Below are 25592 nucleotides of genomic sequence, written 5' to 3'. Positions count from 1 at the left end.
CACTGTGCTTACTGGGCATACGGTTTGTACTAATTCTTTTAAGTATACATGGCATGCTTTATTGGCGCCTAGCGGAGTAATTCTCTCGCCACATGCTATTGGCTGCTTAGTTTATCATTCTGCCTCTTATGAATTTTACCGAATGCAAAGTACACTGAAGCGTCACGTGTGAAATGATTTAGGTCATAGAAACTTTTTATGTAGAAAGCAATGATTTACTAGGCAGCAGGCTTTTTAAATGTTTACATCGGAACGCTACAAGCCTTGGCATAGCCAATCCATCTGGCTTGAATTTGAACTTTGGAAGTGTTCAAAGTGTTCAGCATGTAGATGACCAGAGCGTGAGATTGTCACAAGGGCGACTGGCGGCCTGCAGAGTGGTCTTTATCACCACATATTCCTGCAAGACTTGCTTGCCTTCTTGAACACATCGAAGGCCAAAGAGCGGTGTTTGTGAAACTAGTATGACGTGAGCCAGTGTGTTAAATGTCTTAGTGCATGGTACAAATACTACCTCAACCTAGGCTATTTTGTAAGTGTTCGATTGTTTTCCACACCCCTACCATTTAAGGACTGATGCAAAAAGAGTCTGTCTCTTTCTCTTGGCTCGAGGATCTTGCACATGTACCTTGCCCTATACCATTGTAGAAGTCCTCTGTAGGAATGTGGGGCTGCATTTTGGATTTTTTGCCACTTAATGAACGGCTCTTTAATTTCTCCCTTTAGGCTCACATTGGTCAGATGGATACTGCCAAGGAACAATTGGCCATGATCACTGGGAACATGGCACTGATACAGGTGAGGGACACGAGGATCCAGGGTTGAGGGGAACCATTCTGTGTATTAGGAGGGTGACCTACTCTCCATGTGTCGAGTTATGTTTGACACATATCTGTATTCCAAGTGCTTATCTGTTTACTTGGAGGCGTACATAAGTTACCGACTAATCAGTGTGCACATTGGGCTGTATCTAATGGACTGTAACTGTTGTACTCCGATCTGGATAGAAGTTACACATACTCCCATTTTAAAGTGAGTTCATTATCTGACTGCTCATGGGAAATTCCTACCATTTTGTTAACGATTGCAGCTTGGGGGATGCATTAAAATCTGTGGTGCCTGGATGTTATGTTTTAGCCTTTCATACTGCATATTCTCTTTATCTGAAGCTCATTCTCTGTGGTCTTGCCCTTGGAAAAAGGTGGATTGGAGTATGTGTGCTCTGATTAACTGGCTTGTCATTGCCTAGCCAACACCTCATGCTGATTCTGTCCTCATTCCCTTCTCTTAATGTTTCAGGTCCAGGCAACTGTGGTGGGGTTCCTGGCGTCCCTTGCTGCAGTGATTTTTGGATGGATCCCTGATGGCCACTTCGATGTTGGCCATGCAGTTCTACTGTGTGCCAGCAGTGTGGCCACTGCCTTCATTGCATCACTTATCCTGGGTAAGTTTAGTGGTCTTCTACATTTCCTAGTTCTCGAAGGCTGGAGAATTGGAGGGAAGACTTGGAGTGATGAATGTGACTCTATGTGCACTTGGGCAGGGTACATCAACATCTATCTTCGTTACAATGATGCAAGTGGTAGAGCAGCAGCCAATTTACTGTACATTGCATCCTCACTGGTCTTAAAATTATTCTTCATTGTCTCCCCTTCAGTTGAGGAACTGTTAAACACTTGGTTGCTTTATTACTACAAATGACATGTGCTAACGTAGAGACTAATTGCTCTAAGGACGCTTTTTTTCTCTTGCCCAACAGATATAAGCAACATGAACAACTGTAGGTAGGCCAAATATTTTAAAGGGAGACCCTAAATATAAAGTTTTGGCTTTCCTTTATCTAATGAAATGTACTTTTTTTTTTTTTTTTTTTTGACGAGTATGACCAGGGTCAAGGAAGTAGTTCTAGAATGTGAAAGGGTGCCGGATGCCCCGTCCTTCCAGACTCTCATACTCATGGGGTTCTCTGGAAGTTTGCTCCATATGAACAGTTTGGTCAGTCTGCCATTTTCTCCATGTAGGCTGCATGGAGAAAGCAGACTCCCCATAGGTGCCTGTGCGGTTGGCATCCCAGCCAGTCATGCCGGCCACAACTGCTGACAGACGTTATGTATTGCTGACATCCCTGAGGGCTGGGGTGGAAACTGAAGGAAGAGGAGCAGACCATCCTCTGTGCACAACAAAGGTTCCTGATTCCAGAACGATTTACTGGTCAATGGGGCCTGGGCTCATTGTCCTGGAGATGGTGGAACTGATGCGGGGGGCCCTGTGGACTAAGAAGTCTCAACACTGAGGAATGCTTGTGCCTCTGAGGCATAGTTCAGTGGAGGCTGACAGCCATGTGTGATCCTGGTTACTCTCCTGGCCTGTGCGGTGGGTCACTCAGAATTGGAGTCACTCCTGCCGTGTGAAGTTAGTTCCCCACTTCCACGTCCCCCACCTTGTGCCAGAAGGAGCTATCATGAAGTAAGGGCTGACACTCTTGTGCAGAAACACTGTGACCCATCCCAGTGTGCCATGTGGGGACTACTGTGAAGTAAGGACCGTCGCCCTTCTACAGAGCCAGACTTTGACACCCGTGTGTACCTAGAGGGGGCCAACTGTGGAGGCAGGGACATTGTCCTGGATCTTCATTCCTGGAGTTCTGTGAGGAACACTTACCAATAGTGAGGAGCTACTGAGGAGGATGTCTAACCTCTGCGTGGGTCTTACGGAGACTAAAGAAGAAAGCTCAGTTACCTGCTGAAGTGCTATCTAATTATCGCCCCATCTCACTTCTGCTTCTTATGAGTAAAATGGCGGAGAGTTACGTTAATACTCAGCTTATGGGTTTCCTTGAATCACAAGAGTGGTAAGAGTGGTAAATGCTTTATTGTATAGTTAATAAAAACCATTACAAAATGTAAATATGGCGATATGTTAAAACACAGAAAATTTACACTACTGTTCATATGATAAAAACTAAAAAAATGAAGATAAAACAGATGTTTTTCTACTGTAAAAGTAACATATTCCAAGTTCAGCAATTTGCTAATGTTTTTTGCTTTTTCTCAAACTGTTCAATGAATTTGATTGTTCTGCAGATGAATTGTGGGTCTACTGTACATAGGGTTTGTATGACAGCGGACCGACATGTACGTGTTCCATACTCCTTGAATTTATTTTTCAACCAATTCCGACGTTCCTGTATAAGCGCCGGGCATATACAGATCATGTGGATGAAATCTTGCCTTGCTGCGCCACATAACCCGCACCCTTCACTTTCTTGGGGCTTCCACTTTGGTTGCTCAGTGTTAGTTGGCAGATTGCCCAGCCTTATATTAAGGTATTTGCGTTTGATAAAAGGCGAAAATGCAAGGTCCAAGAAGAGCGCCGGGATTAGTTTTTTGTAGGAATGGATTATCATCCAGGCATGTGACCGGCGGCTAAAAGCTGTTTTGTCGTCCAGCAATGAGTGTCTCATGGCTGCCTTCCTGACCAACTGTTTGAATGTGGGTACTGGGAGCTTAGATTCCCAGAGGCCGGCCAGATTTGTTGACTCTATTGACGTTTTAAAGTACTTAGCATGATTTAAGTTTGGATTTTTGGAGATAGTTTCCCACATAGCTCGATAGAGCATGATCTCTTGATTCATCCAGACATGGTACCAGAATTTTATGGTCTCATACTTTCTCAGCAGCACTTGGGATTTTAGGCCGAATTCCAATCTTACTTGGGCCGGTGATGCGTTGGTTGGTAGCGCAAAGACGCGTTTGTAGATTTTCATTTGCAGTTTGTCCAAAAGTTGTGCACTCTTGCCATGATGCAGTACACTCCCGTAAGCTATAGTTGGGATTAGTTTAGCTTTCATTATTGTTAGCAGAGGCGAAACCAAAGGACCTTTGAGTTCAGTTGCTAGACTCATAAAGGCGTGCATTAGGGCCATGCCCTTCTTTTCCATGCTAGTAAATTGTACGTGGAAATTAAGGCGCTTGTCCAACAGTATCCCAAGATACTTGTAACTTCCAACCGCTTCAAGTTTAACATTATCTATTAAAAAGGTTGGTAATGGCTTATGACGTCGCGTTATGACCATTGTTTTTGTTTTCGTGCTATTTATTTCTAGCATGTTCTGTTTTGTGTAGCGGGTCAGCTCCTGTAGAAGGCGTTGCAAGCCTACTCTTGTCTGGCTTAGCAGGACCACATCGTCTGCATAGGATAGGTGTGTTATACGAAGTGTACCCAGCCGGGGAGGATGTGCGTTGAGCTGGTCCAAGCTTGCTGTTAGGTCGGCCATGAACAAGTTGAAAAGATGGGGAGCCAACACACAGCCTTGTTTTAGTCCGTCAAAGGTATGGATCTTCCTAGTTAGCCTTTGCCCATTGTTGATTTTTACCTGCATCCAGGTGTTACTATACAGGTCGATGATCGGCATTAGGATTGAATCCGGTAAGCCCTGCTGCTTCAGTTTGGCCCATAGTAAATTCCTATTAACACGGTCAAAGGCCGCCTTAAAATCGACGAAACAGGTATATAGTTCCCGATGATTATCCAAACTGTTTTCGCCAATCAAACACAGTGCCATTGCATTAGCCATAGTACCTGTTCCGCGACGAAACCCTGTCTGATTTAGCGGGATCTTGTTGTTCATGTCCGACCATTGTGCTAAATCAGCTAGCACCAGGGATGCATAGTATTTTGCCTCTGCATCGATCAGGGCTATTAAGCGGTAATTTGTTGGATTTTTGCGATCTCCACCTTTATAGATAGGATTAATGATGGCACCTCTCCAACTTTCCGGGACCCGTCCTGAGTTACTGATTGTCCTGAACAGGAGGTTGAGTTTGCATGCCCAGAACTTGGGGTCTTCTTTATAGATTGCCTGTGGAATGCCATTTGGCCCTGGTGCACTCTCTTGCTTGCCTTTCTTAATTATAGATAATATTCGTTGCTCGTCAGCTGACCACATTGATTGATCTTGGCTCTCCTGGCGGTTGGGTATATCATTAAGTCTGAGAACAGGCTTGTTTTCCTGTACCGTTTTTCTTTGAGTTTCGAATGCCGTTGTGGCCATCAAGACCTGGTGCTCCACTGGCTTTACCGAAAATGTATCGACTATGTGCTGGGCCCAAACATTTTCGGGGATACATGTCATACTTATGGGTTGTACTGGTCTATTGATGGAATTGACTTGTACCCAAAACGCCCTGGAGTCTGCTTTTTTTGTATTATACACCAATTTGGCCCAGAAGTCATCGATGTTATTCCTTTTTTCCATCCATACTAGCTTTTTATATTGTTTCCTTGTCGACCGAACTTCTTGCCAGACGCTTTGGTTTGTCCTTGAACCTTGAATCTGTCTTATGAGCTGTTGAAGATGTTTCTTCATAGCTAACGTTGTTATTGAGAGTTTGGTTTTGGTTGTAGGACAGCTCTGTCTCTTAGCCTTACTGTTTGATCTTGGTAATGTTTCCAGGAAATCGGCCCAAGTTTTTGAACATAGATCCTTCTTTGCCGTTGCTGTTTGTATTAGGTTCTTAGCGTCCAACGCTATTTGGGGTAATGTGTTGCTTGTCCACTTTAACCGCTTCAAATTGATTGTTGAGAGTTGGCCTGGTATGGCTGGAGCATTTGCGTACCTGGGGGCATTTAGTTTCATCTCAATGTGTTGCATTGAGTGATCGCTGTCCAGGGAGCTGATTATTTGGAATTTTTTGACTAGACTCAGCAGAGGCAAAGTTACTAATGTGTAGTCCAGGATGGAAATTGTGTTGTGACCTAGATATGTGGCTGCGGGGGGTTTATCATGCGTACATCTTCCATTGATTACCCGTAGACCGAGTCGTTCCAGGTCCCACACCAATTGCATGCCCAGTTTGTCTCTCTTCAAGGCTGGTGTGACCTCCTGGGGTTCAACGTTCCACATTTCATTTGCCACAAGGATGTTATCCTCTTCCTCCGGTTGATGTAGAAGGTTGGAATTAAAGTCACCCGTAGCAATTATCTCCCAGCTTGGATGGTCAAGACGGATGGTAGTTACAACGTTAACAACTCTTTGGAATAGTTCTTTTTTTTGCTGTTTTTTCGGGTGGGCGTATATGTTGATTAAGACCATTGTTCTTGCCACGCATTTTGGTGTGCTCTCCAGCTTAATAATTTGCATGTCCGGTGTTGATATAGGCATATGCGAGGTGTTTATCTTTAATGCAGTGGAAACGTAAATAGATAAATAGAGAAATCACAAGGCATCCTTGACCCCTCCCAGTCTGGGTTTAGACCCAATTATTCTACAGAGACGACCCTTATTGGGTTTCGAACCATATTAAAATGAATCTGAATAATAATAAAGCAGTGCTGCTGGTCTTATTGGTTCTGACGGCAGCCTTCAATACAGTCTCATCAGAAATTGATTTTCCAACTGAGGCAGGTCTACAGGGACAGGTTCTTAAATGGCTCATCAGCTATTTTAGACCAGCGTATCCAGACTATCAGTCTGGGTCCCTACCGTTCCCAAACCTTGAAGAAGGTCAAGGGGGTGTCCCAGGGCTCTTGTTTGAGCCCTTCTTTGTTTAATATCTGTGGCTTCCCTTGCCAAGATCATAAGGGAGTACGGTTTTACTCCTTTTTCCTACGCGGATGATACACAACTACTTCTGTCCTTTGATAAGGACACAGAGCTGGGACTTAATACCATACTCTGAGGTTATTGCGCAGTGTGTTCCAGTGGCTGCCTCTGTCTGTTCGCAGAACTTTGACTCAGGCTTTGATCATTGGACGCCTGGACTACTGTAATGCTCTACTTGCATCTGCTAATGAATCCCTTCTGAGTATGTTACAGAATGTTGCCTCACGCTTAACTCTCAAAAAGCTGCCTTGCCTTCCCTGGGGCCGTTGTTGGACTACTTCACTTGCTCCCTATCTGCCAGACAATTAAATTTAAGCTCTGCTGTCTCGCCCATAAAGCACTTTATGGTACGAGCACTGGCTACCTGGCGGACAAGTTTAAAGTCTACTGCCCGAACCGTCTACTTAAATCTGAAGGTAAAGGGTTGCTCATGGTCCCCCCCCCCGTTTCAGGAAAATATGAACAGGTGGCAAAACGGTCTCCTACCTTGCCCTGAAATACTGGAACACCTTGACGGAGGATTTGCACAAATGCCCCAGTTCTCAGCGTTTTAGGAAACTCCTGAAGACTGTTTTATTCAGAGTCTGATCTCTGCATCTCCGGTACCCCCTCTATGAAAGCGTGGAGATACCCCTACGGGGGTGATTCCAGCGCTTTACAAATCCCTTACATACATACATACATACATACATACATACATACATAGGCAGCCAGACACGCCATCTGGGAAAGACCTCCAGAGGTCACGGACCCCCAGCACCGGTAGACAAGAGCCGGCAAAGACATGTCGTGGTCTTCCCACACTTTCGGACTGTCGTCTGGTCTGGTAAGACTGTACGAGGCCAGGAGGCATGTTGAGGATTTGCTTGAACTTGGCACATAGCGCTTCTGAGGTTTGTCTGTTCAGGCCAAACTCGCACTTTGTCGCAGGTGACTATCATTGGCCGCATCAGACTTATCGCCTCCCTATAAAATGGGACATAAACTGCCTCAGTTGAAAGACTAGGTTACCCTGGGATTCCGCCAAGGATGATGCCAGCGTACCGACTTTAAGAGACTGTGGATAATATTTAGTGTGTTTTCTCTATTCTTTGTGTGCTTTCATAAAAATACTGCTTTTTTCCCATAAAAGCAAGTATTTGACTGGACAATCGCCTCTTTGCAGTAAGTGTGTATGTTGAGTCTTGTGCCTGTGTATGCCTCACACCTTCCTCCTTTTAAAGAGCCTATCTGAAAGAAACACGTTAGTTAGATTCCTCACCTTAGAATATCCCCAGGCGTCAGACTGGATCCGGAAGATTTTTGTAGCAATACCCCTTGCGCGTCGCTAGGCGTCGTCTGTGGCTCCGCGTCCGTCGTTGGCGTTTTGCGCCGGAATGACGTCGTCGGTGTACTTAGACGCCGCCCTCGCGCGCTGACGTCAGTTCTTCTTTTTTCCGCGCCTGTAAGCGCCGATCCGGGAGAGCTACCCCTTTAGTCATTTTTTGACTAACTTTTTTGACTCTTTTTGGTCACTTTCTCGACTCTGGTGCCGGTAGGATGCCTGGTTTTAAGGCCTGCGACGACTGTCACCGACTGATGTCGGTGACCGATCATCACCGCCGGTGCCTGAACTGTTTAGGCCTCGACCACGGCGCGGAGTCGTGCTCCGATTGTATGGCCCTGACCTCGAAAGCTCGACGGTCCCGTAAGCTTCTCGAGCTTCGCCACTCTGCTCCGTGCCACTCTCGATCCCGGTCTAGGAGGAGGTCCAAGGATCGGTCGCGGAGCCGCACTCTGCATCGTCGCTTGTCTGGCTCGAAGTCTTCGGGTAAGTTGAAGCACTCCAAGAAGTCCAAGAGGCGACACCGCTCTTCAGACTCCCCTCGCCGGTCGCGCGACTCAGCCGAGGGTCAGGGTGGTTCCAAGCTACTCCCTCCCCTTCGAGACGACCCCTCCAGCCATGCCACCGCAGCACCACCGTATCTCGGAGGATCATTTGAATCTTCTGCGAGAGGAAGTTTCGGCCCTCTTGGCCAAAGAGGCCGTAGAGCGCTTTCCGAGCTCAGAAGTAGGTCGTGGTTGTTATTCCCACTACTTTCTGGTTCCCAAGAAGGGCAAGGGGGGCCTGCGCCCTATCTTGGACCTCCGGAACACCAATGCCTTCCTCCGGAAGGAACGGTTCAAAATGTTAACTTTGGCTCAGGTTCTAGCTGCCCTAGAACCTGGAGACTGGATGGTAGCATTGGACTTGAAGGACGCATATTTCCACATCCCCGTCCTGCCGGCCCACCGGCGTTACCTGCGGTTCATGGTGGGTCCGGAGCACTTTCAGTTCACCGTGCTCCCCTTCGGCCTTACCAGTGCCCCTCGGGTGTTCACGAAAGTGATGGCGGTGGTCGCAGCTCATCTGCGCAGATCAGGGGTTCCAGTCTTCCCCTATCTCGACGACTGGTTGTTGAAGGCGGGCTCGCCCCAGACAGTCGTCTCCCACCTCCAGACTACGGCGGATCTCCTGCATTTGCTGGGGTTTTCCATCAACGTGCCGAAGTCACACCTGAGCCCCTCTCAGAAGCTCCTCTTCATCGGAGCGGTTCTCGATTCGGCGCAGTTCCGGGTTCATCCACCGGAACAGCGGGTCCGGGATATACAGGCCCTGATTCCCATCTTTCGGCCTCTATCCTGGGTTTCGGTCAGGCTAGTGTTGCGGCTTCTGGGGCTGATGGCCTCCTGCATCCTACTAGTGCATCACGCCAGGCGGCGCATGCGGGCTCTGCAGTGGGACCTGAAGTTTCAGTGGGCCCAGCATCACGGCAACCTGTCCGACCATGTCTTGATCTCGGAGGGCACTGCACAGCACTTGCAGTGGTGGCTCACGGACCGCGATTGGGTCACGGGCAAGAGCCTCTCCCTACCCCTACCGGAGCATGTCGTAGTGACGGATGCGTCCCTCCTGGGATGGGGTGGCCATATGGGAGAGGCGGAGATCAGAGGCCTCTGGTCACCGGCGGAGTCTCGCCTCCACATCAACTTGTTGGAGCTGAGAGCGATCCGACTTGCACTGTAAGCCTTCCTTCCCTCTGTCCGGGGAAGTGTAGTGCAGGTGTTCACGGACAACACCACCGCCATATGGTATTGCAACAAACAAGGCGGGGTGGGGTCATGGACCCTTTGTCAGGAGGCTCTGCGCCTCTGGACATGGCTGGAACACCAGGGCATCACCCTGGTGGTTAAACATCTGGCGGGCTCTCTGAATGCCAGAGCAGACGAACTCAGCCGCCGGTGCATGATGGATCACGAATGGCGTCTGAACTCCGAGGTGGCGCAAGGTCTCTTTCAGAAGTGGGGAGGGCCTTGGTTAGATCTATTCGCCACCGACGAGAACGCGCAATGTCAGCAGTTCTGCGCGTTGGAATTTCCAAGGCGGCACTCGCTCGGTGACGCTTTTCGTCGCGAGTGGAGTTGCGGTCTGTTGTACGCCTTTCTGCCTATACCACTTCTGCCCAGAGTGCTGAAGAAGATCAGGTGCGACCGGGCCCAAGTCATCTTGGTGGCTCCGGATTGGGCACGAAGGTACTGGTATCCCGAGCTACTCAGTATGTTGACCGATCCTCCGATACATCTGCCCCTTCGGGAGGATCTTCTGTCGCAGCAGCAGGGGACGGTCCTCCACTCGAACCTGTCCAGCCTCCACCTCCATGCGTGGAGATTGAGCGGCGGCAGTTGATGCCATTTGACTTGCCTCCTGAAGTCTGTGATATCATTCTGGCAGCCAGGCGTCCCTCCACAAAGACGGTATACGCCTGCCGGTGGAACAAATTTGTGGCATGGTGCACAGCAAAGGCTGTGGATCCCCTTTCCGCCCCTCTTTCTGAGGTTCTCCTCTTTCTTCTTTCTTTGGCCCAGCAGGGCTCTGCCCTGGGCACCTTGAAAGGTTATCTTGCTGCCATCTCTGCCTTCTTACGGCTTCCTGATCAGCCCTCTCTTTTCAAGTCCCCTGTAGTGTCACGCTTTCTTAAAGGCATTACTCACACGTTCCCTCCTGTCCCTTTCGTAATGCCTCAGTGGGACTTAAATCTTGTTTTAACATTCCTGATGTGCGCTCCCTTTGAGCCTCTTCACAATTGTCCTCTTCGTCTTCTCACTCTTAAGACTGCTTTCCTGGTAGCCATCACCTCGGCTAGACGGGTGAGTGAGCTCCAGGCTCTATCGTCCAAGCCTCCTTTTCTATCTGTTCATCCGGACAAGGTTGTCCTTCGGCCTCGTCCTTCCTTTCTACCAAAAGTGGTCACCCCCTTTCATCTTGGGCAATCTGTCACCTTGCCCACCTTCTTTCCACCTCTACACCCTTCCAAAGAGGAAGAGCGGCTCCACCGTCTGGACCCAAAACGTGCGCTCTCCTTTTATTTGGACCGCACAAAACCGTTCCGGGTGGACGACCAGCTTTTCGTTGGCTACGTGGGTGCTAAGAAGGGAAAAGCTGTGCACAAACGGACCATCTCCCGGTAGGTCGTTTTGTGTATAAAAACCTGTTATTCCTTGGCAAAAAAGGACCCTCCTGTTGGGCTGCGAGCCCATTCTACTCGGGCCACAGCGGCTACTACTGCTTTGGGACGGGGAGTCCCTTTGCAGGACATCTGTCAGGCGGCGACGTGGGCTTCGCTGCACACGTTTGCCAGGCATTATTGCCTAGACAGCCAAGTCCGGAGGGATGGCTTCTTTGGCCGTTCTGTCCTCCAGGACTTTCTGGTGTGATCTTGGTTCGCAGACCCACCACCGGGGTTGGTATTGCTTGGGTATCTATTCTAAGGTGAGGAATCTAACTAACTTGTTTCTTTCAGATGAACAAGTTACTTACCTTCGGTAACGATGTATCTGTAAGAAACATCAGTTAGTTAGATTCCTCACCGACCCACCCATCCTCCCCGTTCTGCTAAGGGTTAAGGCTATCCCTTTCAGGGCCCTAGAGTTTTTTGGCACCAGTGTCTGTCTCTTGCATGGCTCTGCGTTCCTGGCGTGGAAAGCTATGTACAAGAACTGACGTCAGCGCGCGAGGGCGGCGTCTAAGTACTCCGACGTCATTCCGGCGCACAACGACGGACGCGGAGCCGCAGACGACGCCTAGCGACGCGCAGGGGGTATTGCTACAAAAATCTTCCGGATCCAGTCTGACGCCTGGGGATATTCTAAGGTGAGGAATCTAATTAACTAATGTTTCTTACAGATACATCATTACCGAAGGTAAGTAACTTGTTCTACTCTTCTCGACTCTCTCTACCACTGAGCGTCGAGTGCGGGAAACTGTAGCACTTGACCCATTTACTCTGGACCCAATGTAGGTCAGGCTCGGGACGTCCGTAGCAAAAGACCTTAACTTCCTTAGTTTGGGCCAATGACTCGTGGCCCTCTGAAAGGGATTTTGACAGCATTCAAATGAAAGCTTTACCAACTGTGTTCAGTTTTCCCCCTTACACGAATTTGGTCCCTATCACCACAGTACATCGGAGACCAGTGTAAAATTGAAACTGTCACTTGGAGGTGCTTTTTGATCATCAAGTTGAAGGCTCAGATTTTGTATAGGTTGTGTTTGGATGAAGGGCGTACGTAGCCTTTTTGATGGAAGATGGAAATTAAAAAGCTGCATATGGAAAATTAGAGTTTTGTAAATTAGACCTTTTCCTCCATATCCCAGGTACTCAGAGTAGATGCTTTGTTGCTTGCATCGGATGGTGCAGCAGAATGGATGAGAGAAATGAGGGCCCAGAATATTTTTAAAATATTGATTGCATTGATACCTATGACGTTAATTATTTGGAGTCCATGTGCAATAAATTGGGTAAAGTGGGCCTATAAGAAACTGTGGGAGACCAATGAAAACCAAACCTGTCCACCACCTAGTGAAATTGATCCTGTCCCAATTGGACGGAAATTCAAATTGAAAAAGAAAAATCTGTTCAGTTAGATAAAAAGGTAAAGCCAGAGGAGTCATGGACCTAATTGCATTTCTGTTTTGCAAAGAAGTCTTTTGCTTGGTACCTGTTGTTTTGGTTTGGCTTGACTGCGCAGCTGTTTGAAGCACCTTATGTGGTCCACTACAGAGGGGCTTTGGGTCTGCCCACTTGTTGGTAGACACAAGTACATTTTCATTGGAAAGACGTTGTGTGCTTCCACGCAGCTGTGAATATTTTGTCGCGCTGCCTGAGTCGGGAGCAGTATGGCTTCCTAGAGAAACGCCCCTCGCACCAATAAAGTATCCACCTTAAATAGACTGCAGCTATCTCCTTTCTGGGGCATGCACAGGGAACTTTAATGCCGGTCGAGTGTCTTAAATTGTGTGCGTGCGTGTGCGCGCATCAGTGTGTGTGCGCGCGCGCATCAGTGTGTGTGCGCGTGCATCAGTGTGTGTGCGCGTGCATCATCACAGATGGGAGGAAGTCAGTCATGAGGGATTTCTGTTTTCAATCCCCGCACCCTCATGGGTGCGAGTTTGTGCATTTAAATAGGCCTGTCTGTGTCAAGCCAATGGTAAAGACTGTAGGAGTTAGTGATTACATGGGAAAAGTTAAGATACTTTCCATTGATATAATCTCTTTTTTACTGAATGTTCTGAGGAGGCCAGACTTGCATAGGAAGCATTTTATATTGTTTATACAACTGTAATTTTGTATATATTTGTGATGATATAATGGTAAACTGGATGGTTGCTTTGGTGGGAAAACACATGGCCAGCATAATAGACATGAGTTTGTTATGGTGACAAGCTATTGATAAAAGTTATAGGCCTCATTGCTATGAAATGTTGCAATAAAAGCACTAGGCCTGACCTATTTAGTTTGAAAACCATATGTTAATGTCAATAAGCATTTAAGGGTGGATTGTTTTTTGCACCATGTTTACGCCTACAGATAGGTGTTTTGTTACATGAAATCTCACAGATTGCCTTAGTGTTGGTTACTCCAGCTGACAAACCTGTTTGCACTGTGAGAATCCTTATTAGGCTGCCTTTGAAAATATAAAATTACAAACGCATACAAAACTAAAGATTGCAAAGCAAAATACTACAATGTATGCCTGATGACTGTTGTCTAGTGGGAAATCGTACACTCAGTACTGCAGAATGCCTGATTGGTGCACGGCGAAAAGTTGTGCTAAATGCCATATTTGTGGTCTGTTTATTTTAGAAAGCTATAACGAAGGCGATAGGCCTGGCCTATTTATGGTGTACAGCATTTGTTAAAACTAATAGACCTCCAACAGTGTATTGTTATCACTCTGTTGCAGGCTGTAGACAGGTATTTTATTATATGTAATCTTTCAGATTACCAGAGAAGGCAAGTGTTTTGTTGTTGGTAACCCATTCTGATAAAAACCTCAGACTGTGATTTTTGTTAGGCTCAGGGATGTTGTAAATGGTTTTTGCTGATTTTGCTTTTACAAACTTGTAATTTTAGAACAGAATGCCTGATGGTTACCGGCTTATGAACACTTCAGTAGGCTTATGTTAGTGTCAAGACATTGATAAAGGCTATAAGCCTCATCGAATCACTGAAGTTTTGTCCAATTTCTTAAATGTGATCTGTTTTTAAGTTGTATCCAAGCAACTAGGCCTGACTTACTTATTGTTAAAAGCATGTGTTAAAGGCGATGGGCTTTAAAGTGTAGATTGTTATTACACTGTGCTAAAGCCTGTGGTCTGGTATGTTGTTAGAGAATCTTGCAGATTTCTGTACTAGGCAAGGGTTTTGATGTTGGTGACCCACTCTAACCAACCCTAGGAAAAGAAAATTTACAAGAACGATAATCCTTGTTAGACTCTAAGAGGGGGTTTTATGTATTTGGCAGCTGTAGTTGGAGGGTGGTTGATATTGTATGTTGCGTAGGGCAGCCGATGCGCTCCACCTCGAGCTCCCTACTGTGGCCGTCGGGACTAACCTCCTGACAGAGGTGCTTCGGCCAGCTTCTGCTTCTATGGAGCCGCTGGTGTCTTTAACGATGCACTCTCAGACGTTCTTTTTGGGCACCTGGTCCAGGCCCAACACAGGGGCTCCTGTGGACAAGAACGTGGCCCGATGCCATCGCCCGGCCCCGGGCGACCCCCTTTTCCTTTCTCAACACCCCACCCTGATAGCTTGGTTGTCCAAGCCTCTGCATCCCCGAGCGTGTTCCCTTCCGCACCTCTGGACCCGGAATGCAAGAAACTGGAGCAGTTTGGGAAGAACATTTTTTTCTTCCGCCAGTTCAGGCCTGCGGTCTGAACACTGCGTGTCTCCTGGCCCGTTCTGTGTGGGATACGGTTGCGCAAGTGCTGCCTCGGTGTACGGTGGAGGCTCGGTTGATACCCTCCCAAGCTATTGCTGAGGGGAGAGACGAAGCCAAGTTCACTATCCGTTGTGGTCTTCAAGCTGCTGACTTGCTGGGCAGGGTGATTTCAATGACAGTGGCTCTACGCCGTCACACCTTGCTGAGGACGACTGGCTTTTCTGGGGATGTCCAGAACACGTTTATGGACATGCCTTTTGATGGTTCTCGCCTCTTCGGCGATAAAGCAGATTGCGCGTTGGAACGTTTTAAGGACTCACGGGTTACGGCCAAGTCCTTAGGCCTTTCGGTTACACGCACTCCTTCCGCTTCTGCTTTTCGCTCCTTTCGTGGCCAAGGAAGGGGCGCCCAAGCACGTTCGTTTCAAAGCCACAGGCCTGCGCAGCAACAGTCTCAGAGCAGCCGCGGATGTGGGACCCGTAGAGGCGGGTCACGGGGCCAGCGTACAGGCCAGTCCACCACCCCCCCTCCTACCCCTGCCTCCAAACCTTCCTAGTCCGGTGTTTCAGGCTCACCAGACGCCAGTGGGTGGCAGGATTCGCCATCACCTCCACCACTGGCGCACAATCACGTCGGACAGGTGGGTTCTGCAGTTTGTCCGTAGGGGCTACTCCCTCCCCTTCGAGACCACCCCTCCAGCCATGCCACCTCAGTACCACCGCATGTCGGGGATCACTTAGCACTTCTTCAGAAGGAAGTTACGGCCCTCTTGGCCAAGGGGGCCATAGAGCGCGTTCTGATGCCAGAAGTAGCTCGTGGTTGTTACTCCCACTACTTCTTGGTTCCAAAGAGGGACAAAGGCCTGCGTCCTATCTTGGACCTTCAGAATGTCAATTGCTTCCTCCGGAAGGAGAAGCTCAAGATGCTCACACTTGCTCAGGTCTTGTCTGCCCTCGACCCGCAAGACTGGTTGGTAGAGTTAGATCTGCAGGATGCTTATTTTCATATCGCCGTCCTGCCGGCCCACCGGCGCCACCTGCGATTCATGGTAGGGCAGGAGCATTTTCAGTTTACAGTGCTCCCCTTTGGCCTTACAATCGCCCCTCTGGTGTTCACCAAAGTGATGGCGGTGGTCGTGGCTCATCTGCGCAGATCAGGGGTATCAGTCTTCCCTTATCTCGACGACTGGTTGTTGAAGGCGGGCTCTCCCCAAACAGTCGTCTCCCACCTCCAGACTTCGGCCGACCTCCTGCATTTGCTGGGGTTCTCCATCAATGGGCCGAAGTCGCACCGGATTCCCTCTCAGAAGCTCCTCTTCATAGGCGCGGTTCTGGACACGGCACCATTTCGGGTCTATCCTCCCGAACAACGAGTCCGGGACATTCGTGCTATGATTCTCATCTTTCAGCCCTTGTCCCGGGTTTCGGTCAGGACGACCTTGAGGCTGCTGGGCCTCATGGCCTCCTGCATCCTGCTCCCCAACCATGCCAGATGGCATTCTCGGGTTCTACAGTGGGGACCTGAAGTTCCAGTGAGCGCAGCATCAGGGGGAACATGTCCAACTACGTCCAGATCTCGGAGGGCACTGCACGACAATTGCAGTGGTGGCTCACAAATCCGCATTGGGTCAGCGGCAGATCCCTCTCACTTCCCCAATCAGAGCACACAGTGGTGACGGATGCATCCCTCCTGGGATGGGGCGGCCACATGGGAGAGGTGGAGATCAGAGGCCTCTTGTCTCCAGTGGAGTCCCGACTCTATATCAACCTTCTGGAGCTTCGGGCGATCATTCTTGCACTGAAGGCAAGAATGATCTGTCATGGGGAAGGTGGTGCAGGTGTTCACAGACAACACCACCGCCATGTGGTACTGCAACAAACAGGGTGGGGTGGGGTCGTGGACCCTGTGTCAAGAGGCTCTGCACCTCTGGACATGGCTGGAACGTCAAAGCATTTTCTTGATGGGTCAACACCTGGCTGGTTCTTTGAAAGCCAAGGCGGATGAACTCAGCCGCAGGTGCATGATGGATCACAAATGGCGTCTTCACTCGAAAGTGGCGCAAGGTCTCTTTCAACAGTGGAGAGAGCCTTGGTTAGATCTATTCGCCACCGAATAGAACGCGCAATGTCATCACTTCTGCGCGTTGGAATTTCCAAGGCGGTACTCGCTCGGCGACGCTTTTCGTCGCGAGTGGAGTTGCTGTCTGTTGTACGCTTTTCCGCCTATACCACTTCTACCCAGAGTGCTGAAGAAGATCTGGCGTGACCGGGCCCAAGTCATTCTTGTGGCTCCGGACTGGGCTCGACGAGTTTGGTATCCTGAGCTACTCAGTATGAGCATGGATCCCCTGATCCGACTGCCTCTTCGGGAGGACCTTCTGTCGCAGCAGCAGGGGACGGTCCTCCACCCGAACCTGTCCAGCCTCCACCTCCATGTGTGGAGATTGAGCGGTGACAGTTGATTCCGTTTGACTTACCTCCTGAAGTCTGTGTGATGCCATTCTGGCAGCCAGGCGTCCCTCCACTAAATCGGTATACGCCTGCAGGTGGAACAAATTTGTGGCATGGTGCACAGCAAAGGCTGTGGATCCCCTTTCTGTTCCTCTTTCAGACGTCCTTTTGTTCCTTATTTCTTTAGCCCGGCAGGGCTCTGCTCTGGGCACTATCAAGGGCTACTTTTCTGCAATCTCTGCCTTTCTCAGTCTTTCTGATCAGCCCTGTCTTTTCAAGTCCCCTGTTAATAGATTTCTCAAAGGCATTACTCACCTTTTCCCTCCTATTCCATTTGTGATGCCGCAGTGGGACTTAAATCTGGTACTTACCTTTTTGATGTGCGCTCCTTTTGAGCTGCTTCACAACTGTCCTCTTCGTTTATTAACTTAGGAGACTGCTTTCCTGGTTGCCATCACCTCCGCTAGGCACATCAGTGAGCTCCAGGCTCATTCCTGTAAGCCTCCTTTTCTGTCGGTTCATCCGGACAAGGTTGTGCTTCGTACTCGTCCTTCCTTCTTGCCAAAGGTTGTCACTGCCTTCCACACTGGGCAAACTATCACCTTACCCACTTTCTTTCCGCCTACGCACCCTTCCAGAGAGGAAGAGAGGCTCCACCATCTGGACCCAAAACGTGCGCTTTTATTTTATTTGAATCTCGCACAACAGTTCCGGGTGGATGACCAGCTCTTTGTTGGCTGCGTAGGCGCTGTTGGAAACGGGTAGCGTGGTGCAGAGCGGGTGGGACTGAGGAAATGTGCAAAGCATCCACGCAGTACACACAGGCGACACACAAGGCACACTCCAAAAAGAGACACTACACCAAGATTGTGTAAGAATAACTTTTGTATTGTAGAAACAAGGTAATTTCAGTAATCTCTATACTGCGCCAATCGGCGCCAGGTCAATTTTTACAGGGGAGAGTATATACATGGCAGGGTCAATCGGGCCCCTGCCAGAACCATTGCAAAGTACAAAGAATAAAGGTAAGTCCATCAGCCTCAATTCCTGCAATAAAACACATCAGGGCATAACATTAGGCATTAGGCCGGAACACCTACAATAAAACATCATGGCATCACCATATGCATAAACAATATGAATGACCCCTGAGGCAGGAACGCTGTAAGGGGAAAACATTAGGCATCCACCTGTGGGCGTAAACATAGTAGGCATGAAGCATTCTCATTAGGGTAAAACGCTAGGCAACATCGCATTAGCAGATGCATAAGGCATTACTCTCGAGCCTGAACCTGTGGGCATAAAAATTAGGCAGAGCTCCTGAGGCAGAACACCAACGCTGTAGCCTTAGGGAAAAGAACCCATTCGCCTTATAAACACATGCATTTGGCATAAGGCATTATCCCGTGTATAAATCACATTATGTAGTCCCTTGGGCCTAATCGTATTAGCATAGGGCACATTCGCCTGCAATGTAAGCATTAGGGGAGAAGCATTGGGCAGGATCACAGCATACCCTGGGGCATAAGTACATTGGAAGGGGGTCTAAACCATGAGCAACACATTCCTGTAAATACAGGCACTCCCCAACAAGTTAGCAGTCCCAGTCAGTCCAGTACCAGGGACGTGGGCGCCCCTCTTCTGGGACTACCGAAATTAAGCAGAAGTAATGTTGCCCCCAAGAGTACTGGCCCGTGGGAGTCCACCTCCGGGATTATAGCATTCAATAATGCCCCCAAAAGACCACGGGCACCAACGGAGCAATGGGGAGCCCCACTCGGGAGGTCCGAAAAGGAAAATCCCCCCCAAAGCGTTGCAGCGGCCTGCAGGTATGGCGCCGCTGGGGAAAGCAGACACTCTGGGTCACCACGATCCTTAAACTGCAGGCCCCACTAACCGAGCTCTCTCTGGCGTCCCCAGGCAGCTCTGTCCCTCTCGCTGGCAGGAGGCGGCTGCTCTCACCGGGACTCTTCCCGGGCTGGGCTGGTGCTGCGGGTCTCTCCCCTCCCACACGGGAGCCCCGCCCTCCTCGGGGCACGTCTCCGGACTTCACCCAGGCCCCCTCCTGGGACCCGGGACTGCGATCTGGAGCCAGCGGGCTCCGGGCGGAGCAGGCTTCACGCGGGGCTCTCCTCTGCTCCCGGGGAGCCCCGCCAACATCCGCACCTCGCCGGAATTCACCCGGGTCCCCTCCTGGGACCCGGGACTTCGATCTGGAGCCTGCGGGCTCCGGGCGGCGCCGGCTTCACGCGGGATTCACCTCTGCTCACGGGGATCCCCGCCAACGTCAGCACCTCGCTGGACTTCACCTGGGCCCCCTCCTGGGACCTGGGACTTCTAGCCAGGGCTCGCGGGGCTCTCCCTCCGCCTCCAGGGAGCCCCCCACCACGGAGCGAAGTCTCTGCCGAGTCTTGGGGCTGGGCCAGCGCGGGGTAGGCTTCCGCCTGGCTTCCGGATCACTTCTTCCCCTTCTGGGTTGCCGCAGGCAGATCGGCGGCCCGCTTCTCGTCCGCACCCCGGGCGGCGGCGTTGATACTGGGCAGTCTTAAAGCGCGGGGTAGGCTCCCGCTTGTATTGGCAATACACCCGCGGGGTGGGCACCCGCTGGGTTTCTAATTAGGCTGGAACGCGGGGTGGGCTCCCGCGACAGTGAGTAAAGCGCCGCCATTCCGCGGGGTGGGCACCCGCTGTAAAAATAAAGTACCCAGGTGGCAGAAACACGGGGTGGGCTCCCGCTCTTTTTAAATAAACAGCTCTCCCAGTCCTCATAGCGCCGCAGGTGTCACTCGCCCATCCCTCCTTCTGGGGCAGTGAAATATAGCACTAAGAAGCCCCACAGCTCCTGGGACCAGAAATAGCGCTCTCTTCTTCTGGTGCCTCGAATATAGCGCTCACGAGGCGCTAGGGTGCAGGCAGGCAGCCGGGGACCCACCCCAGCACGTAGCGCCCACACACCTCACCTCCTGGGAGTGCAGTCCAGTCCCATATAGCGCTCACCTTACGCAGGGCATGCTAGGGTACAGGCAGGGAGCACAGGCCAGTCCAGTATAGCGCTCTTCTCATCCAGGCGCTAGGTAGCTGAGCAGCAGGCACTACTGGGTAAGATCAGCAGTCAGTGGGTACTCATCAGAACAGGGCTGTAGGTCCTAGGAACCATCATCCTCTGCAACGTGGCACTCCTCCTGATACAGCAGCCTCCACTCCAGCAGCGGGGCTCTCACTAGCCCTGTGGACAGCAGAGGGGTTACAGTTGGGCACAGGGGCCAGCACATAGGCCCAGGTGGCGGTACCTCCTGGCAGTAGGTCCCCTCACATTCAGGTCCACGCTCTAACTGAGCACATGGTAGCCCAGCTCCGCCTACCAGACAGTGCCAGAAGCTTCTAGAAGCATCTGGGGAAACTGGTTCGAATTGGTTCAGGGGAGGTGTAGAGCACCCTGGGTGCCAGGCTTTCCTCCAAAAGCTGGGGTTGCTGGGAAATAACTACTAGACTGGCAACCCAGCTCAGTCAGGCGGCACAACCACAAAGCCATGGCATCCATTTTAAAAGTGAATTGTGAAAGTCAGTCTGCGCACGCCATTGCACAGCACGTCTTATGGCATCTCACACCACACATGGCCTATACCTTTCTCTACCATGGGGGAGATACAGGTGCGTACACCATTGCACAGCATTTCACATAACAGGTTGCTTCCCATAAAAGCGAAAAAATTCAGGGAAAAGGGCCAAGTCCAACAGGCGCCAAGAAAGGCCGGGCTGTACCCAAGAGGACCATCTCCCGCTGGGTCGTCTTGTGTATCCAAACCCGTTATTCTCTGGCTAAAAAGGAACCTCCGGTGGGGTTGCGTGCCCGTTCTACCAGGGCGACAACAGCTACTACTGCATTGGGACGTGGTGTCCCCCTGCAAAACATCTGTCAGGCAGCCACGTGGGCCTCGTTGCACACCTTTTACTAAGCATTATTGCCTTGACAGTCAAGTCCGGAGAGACGGCTTCTTTGGCCGTTCTGTTCTGACTTTCTGGTGTGATCTTGGTTCGCAGACCCACCACCGGGGATGGTATTGCTGGGGTATCTATTCTAAGGTAAGGAATCTATCACCAACGTGTCTCTTTCAGATGCACAAGTGACTTACCTTTGGTAACGATATATTTGTAAGAGACATTAGTTAGTGGTAGATTCCTTACTGCCCCACTAATCCTCCCCGTTCTGCGAACTGATTTCTAGGGTTAAGGTCATCCCTTTCAGGGCCCTAGTTTCAATGCACCAGTGGTTAGTATCTTGCATGGCTCTGCGTTCCTGGTGCGGAAAGTTGTGTACAGAACTGACATCCGCGCGCGTTGGCGTGTCTTAGTAGCTCCAGCGACGCCATCTCGGCGACTACGACTCCAGCGACGTACGCGGAGCCGTACAACGACTCCTACCGACGCGCAGGGGTACTGCTGACGAAAAACTTTCCGATCCAGTCTGACGCCTGGGGATATTCTAAGGTAAGGATCTATCCCTAACTAATGTCTCTTACAGATGTATCGTTACGCAAGTAAGTAACTTGTGCAATAGGGGCTCAACCCCATAGACTTGGAGGTTTGAAGGAAAGTGTTAGGATTGACTTGCTGGCTTACATTAATAATGTACACGCTTTAACTGCAGAGTTCTGGTGGAAAGTGTATATTGAAATAAACGATTGACGTTGAATTGGTCCCTTTGTCGTAGAGACCACACTTGGCTACATTAGAGCTCCTAATGAAAGTGCAGCGATACCCTGGCCAGATGCTTGCAGAGTAGCAATATACAGGGTCAGAGGGCCCAGCCCTAAATCAAACTCTGGACTAGAGCTGATTCTGCGGCCATGCAGCAGACCATTATTCACCCCTTCACCCTCCAGGCAAACTGCAGGATGTGTGGGCTGCCCTCAGACAGTATTTGCCCTAAGGAGGACATGACAGCCCAACACAGGAGAGGGAGAACACAAATAGGCAACCAAGAACAAAAACAGGGCAGCTGAACTAGTCCTACGGTCTGATGAACAGAAATGATAGTGAAGGTTGTAGAAAACAAACTAGACACATAAGTACAGTTGGAGGATCCCAGACATTAGACTGAACTATGATTTGATGCAGGGCAAACTACAAGATGTGCTGTTCTCCCAATCAAAACTACATTACTGTTGGGGTTGTTTCTAGATTCATATCAAGATACAGTAAATACTATTGATGAACCAACGAAATTTCAGTGATGAATGGAACAATATAAAAGTTACAACAACAACAAAATTCCAACCTTGTAAGAAACTTAACTGCAGCGAATCCATTCTGAAATGAAACTGTTCTGTATAACTATGGCTATACTTGAAGATACTTTTTCTGGTGTGTTTTTTTTAACAAACAAATGATGGACGGAATGCTGACAATGCAGACATTCTCCCCCAGTCAACAGATCTGGGTTTGATCCATCACCGTTCTTTAGCCCACTCTGCCACCCCAGTTCAGACATGGCCATATGCAAATCAATCTTGACCCTGTGCCTCATGGGAACAGTCCAGCCCGAACTGCCAAGCCAGGTCTTCCCTGGACCGGAATCAAGCATCCTAGGACCGGTTTCTGGCTATCAGCTGTCATCAGCCAGGATAGCTTGACTCCAGTGGCGTAGTGAGCACAGGACCCACGTCTGGGCATACCCATCCCACTTAGCCTGTTGCCTACGTTTCTACTTATCTACTGTTTTCTCCTAGGCATGATCATGGTTGGGGTCATAATTGGATCCAGGAAGATTGGGATAAATCCAGATAATGTGGCCACGCCCATCGCTGCCAGTCTTGGAGACCTAATCACCCTCGCCCTGTTATCTGGCATAAGCTGGGGGCTCTACAAGGAACTGAGTGAGTTGATGATTTTGTTTAGGCATAGAGTGTGTATGTACTAGCCTGGCCACTGCAGTCTGTTTTATACAGTTTCTTAAAGTTGCAAACCGCTCCAAATTTTTTTGCACGGATGGCTCCATTTTTGTGGGCCATTTTTTAGTTGGCACAACGAGTTGTAGACAAATTAAATCCCGGACTATATAGCTCTTTAGATCTTTTTTATTCTTCTGGGTTCCCTCCTTGCATCATATATTAACTCTGGTTTGCCTTCTTCTCAGAGGTCAACGTGTACGTGAACCCCTTGGTGTGTGCCTTCTTTGTAGCACTGCTGCCACTTTGGATCATCATTGCCAAGCGTAACCCGGCCACCCGTGAAGTGCTATACTCCGGATGGGAACCTGTGATCATCGCAATGGCAATCAGTAGGTGAGTGGCAATGATTCAGGAGCTGCATGCACTCTTTTGGCCATGACTCTTTTCTAGGTGCTTGAGGTAAATTCTACTTTCAATATATGTCTGACGGTCTTAAATTCTCCTCTGTTTTTGCAGCATCGGTGGTCTCATCTTGGACAGAACTGTTTCGAATCCGAACTTTGCTGGAATGGCAGTTTTCACACCGGTTATTAATGGTGAGGAGGCTGTAGTATCTCGTGTGCACAGTCTGCATGGACGTTACCTCGTACATGCACGTTCCACCAACTATATTGAGTGTTATGGTGAAAGTGGCTGGAATGCCCAGCATCATGATTATATAAACAATTGTAGTGCTAGAACTGCCCTTCTATTAAAGCTACCATTTTATTCTGGAGTACACATTTAGAAAGAGTGAAACAAAATGTGTCAGAAAAATGAATTCATTCTTTTGTTTGATTGAATCAATATTTTAATAATCTAATTTATAGATCTTTAGAACCTTCCTGTTGCCCGAGGGGCTGAATATTTAGAAAAAATAATTAATAGAATATTTACAACATTTGTACATTCAATCCTGACATATCACAAACACATCTCATGCAATCACATCCATTCCTACTATCACACAGACTTAATTCACATTGAAGCACAATTTTAACAATCAAAGGACCACAGAGTTAGTTATAAGAGCGCCAAGTTTGACTGCTAACACTTCATAATTTTCGGTATTTTAGCCTCTTGTGGTCACAGTATAAGGTCTACGCGTTTCGAGACCCATAGCTCATCGGGTCTCTCTTCAGGACCTGTAAAGTAATAATAAACCTAAATCAGTTTGGGTACTTCCCCTTAGCCTCTCTCAGCAATCTTTTTAAGGGAGCTCAAAGCATTTACCTTGTGTCAGATGGAGACGGACGGGATTAGTCTAAACAAAGAAGAAATAGTGGAAGAGTGTAAGGACAACCATACCTTTTTTAGAAAAAGAAGTGCATTCAGAAAATGAGTAAATTCGGAATTGACTTACAGTTATGTGGGTTTGCTAAACCAACGTGAGAATACTTGTTTGTTAAACAGGAAGGCAGCAGGTTGGGCTGGACCTGGTTGAAAAATTGGGGAAGCAACAGACATGGCATCAGATGGAGCTTAATGCTTTGGAGGGAAACACCTGGGTACGTCGCGTGTGAAAGCCAGGGTTTACCTTAAGTGAAAGTCTCTTGTAGTTGTGATTGAGTTTGGGCGTTCGGTGCGGGGACGCCGCTTTTCATCAGAAATGGTGATGGTCAACTCTGTGAAAAATCGGTACAATATTAAGAAACGGAGAAGGGGAAATTAAACAAAGGACTGATCAGACCGTAGTCTCAATCTACCGGCGTTTCATACCTGTCGAAGTCAGAGGGTTTTCGCAAGGTGTCCGTTCGTTTCCGAGTTATTCTGCCGATTTTCGTCGCAATGATGTTCCCCTATTGATGACGTTTTATGCGTCTGGTAGCCAATTGGTTGAGAGATTAGGCATAGAAAGAGGACTAATCGAGGCGGCTCATCTGAAATAGAGTGTTGTTTGCTATACGTATCTCCTTCATAGGATAGCGTTTCTTAAAGCGAAAAAAGTTGCAAAAAGCGGTGATTCAAATTTAATTAGTTGCGTTAATTGCGGTCTCCGCAGAAAGATGATAAAACTCACGTACTAAATTCCAAGGAATTAAATTAAGTGAAATCCAACTCAGTCCGTGAATTTGGTGGTCCTTAAGCAAACATTTCAGATGTCGTCTGATGTAGTACTAAAAAAAGGGAAGAAAACAAGATCAATGTTGTTTATCTCTTAGGATGATGTGATTGGAGGGAAAACGACCCGGTGAAGGTGGAGAAATGGTTCCTATGGTGTAAGTTGACGTGACCTCATGAGTAATGGTTCAAAGAAAGAGGGGGGACAGGATGAACTAGTTCAACTCGCATAACGTCATATGTCAGCCCGTGGATAATTGGTTATACTAATGTATGTTATTTCGTGCAGGTTGGTTGTCCTTTTGTGAC

At 48.9% G+C, this 25592-nt stretch overlaps 1 protein-coding gene across 3 annotated transcripts in view; it reads left to right on the top strand.

Moving 5' to 3' along the window:
* Positions 1-25592, top strand: part of LOC146870023 (solute carrier family 41 member 1-like) — a 182341-nt gene that overhangs the window by 139579 nt on the left and 17170 nt on the right. For all 3 annotated transcript variants that reach the window (XM_085624652.1, XM_085624571.1, XM_085624731.1), the window contains 5 exons: positions 727-798; positions 1300-1444; positions 23022-23168; positions 23429-23576; positions 23700-23779. In XM_085624652.1, coding sequence (XP_085480778.1) covers positions 727-798; positions 1300-1444; positions 23022-23168; positions 23429-23576; positions 23700-23779 — 592 coding nt within the window. The remainder of the gene's footprint in view (positions 1-726; positions 799-1299; positions 1445-23021; positions 23169-23428; positions 23577-23699; positions 23780-25592) is intronic.

This window comes from Triturus cristatus, chromosome 1_1 (assembly GCF_964204655.1).
Source record: "Triturus cristatus chromosome 1_1, aTriCri1.1, whole genome shotgun sequence".
In the NCBI taxonomy this organism is placed as follows: Eukaryota; Metazoa; Chordata; class Amphibia; order Caudata; family Salamandridae; genus Triturus; species Triturus cristatus.
Note: the sequence above shows the minus strand (reverse complement) of the source record. Positions and strands in the feature narration are given on the sequence as shown.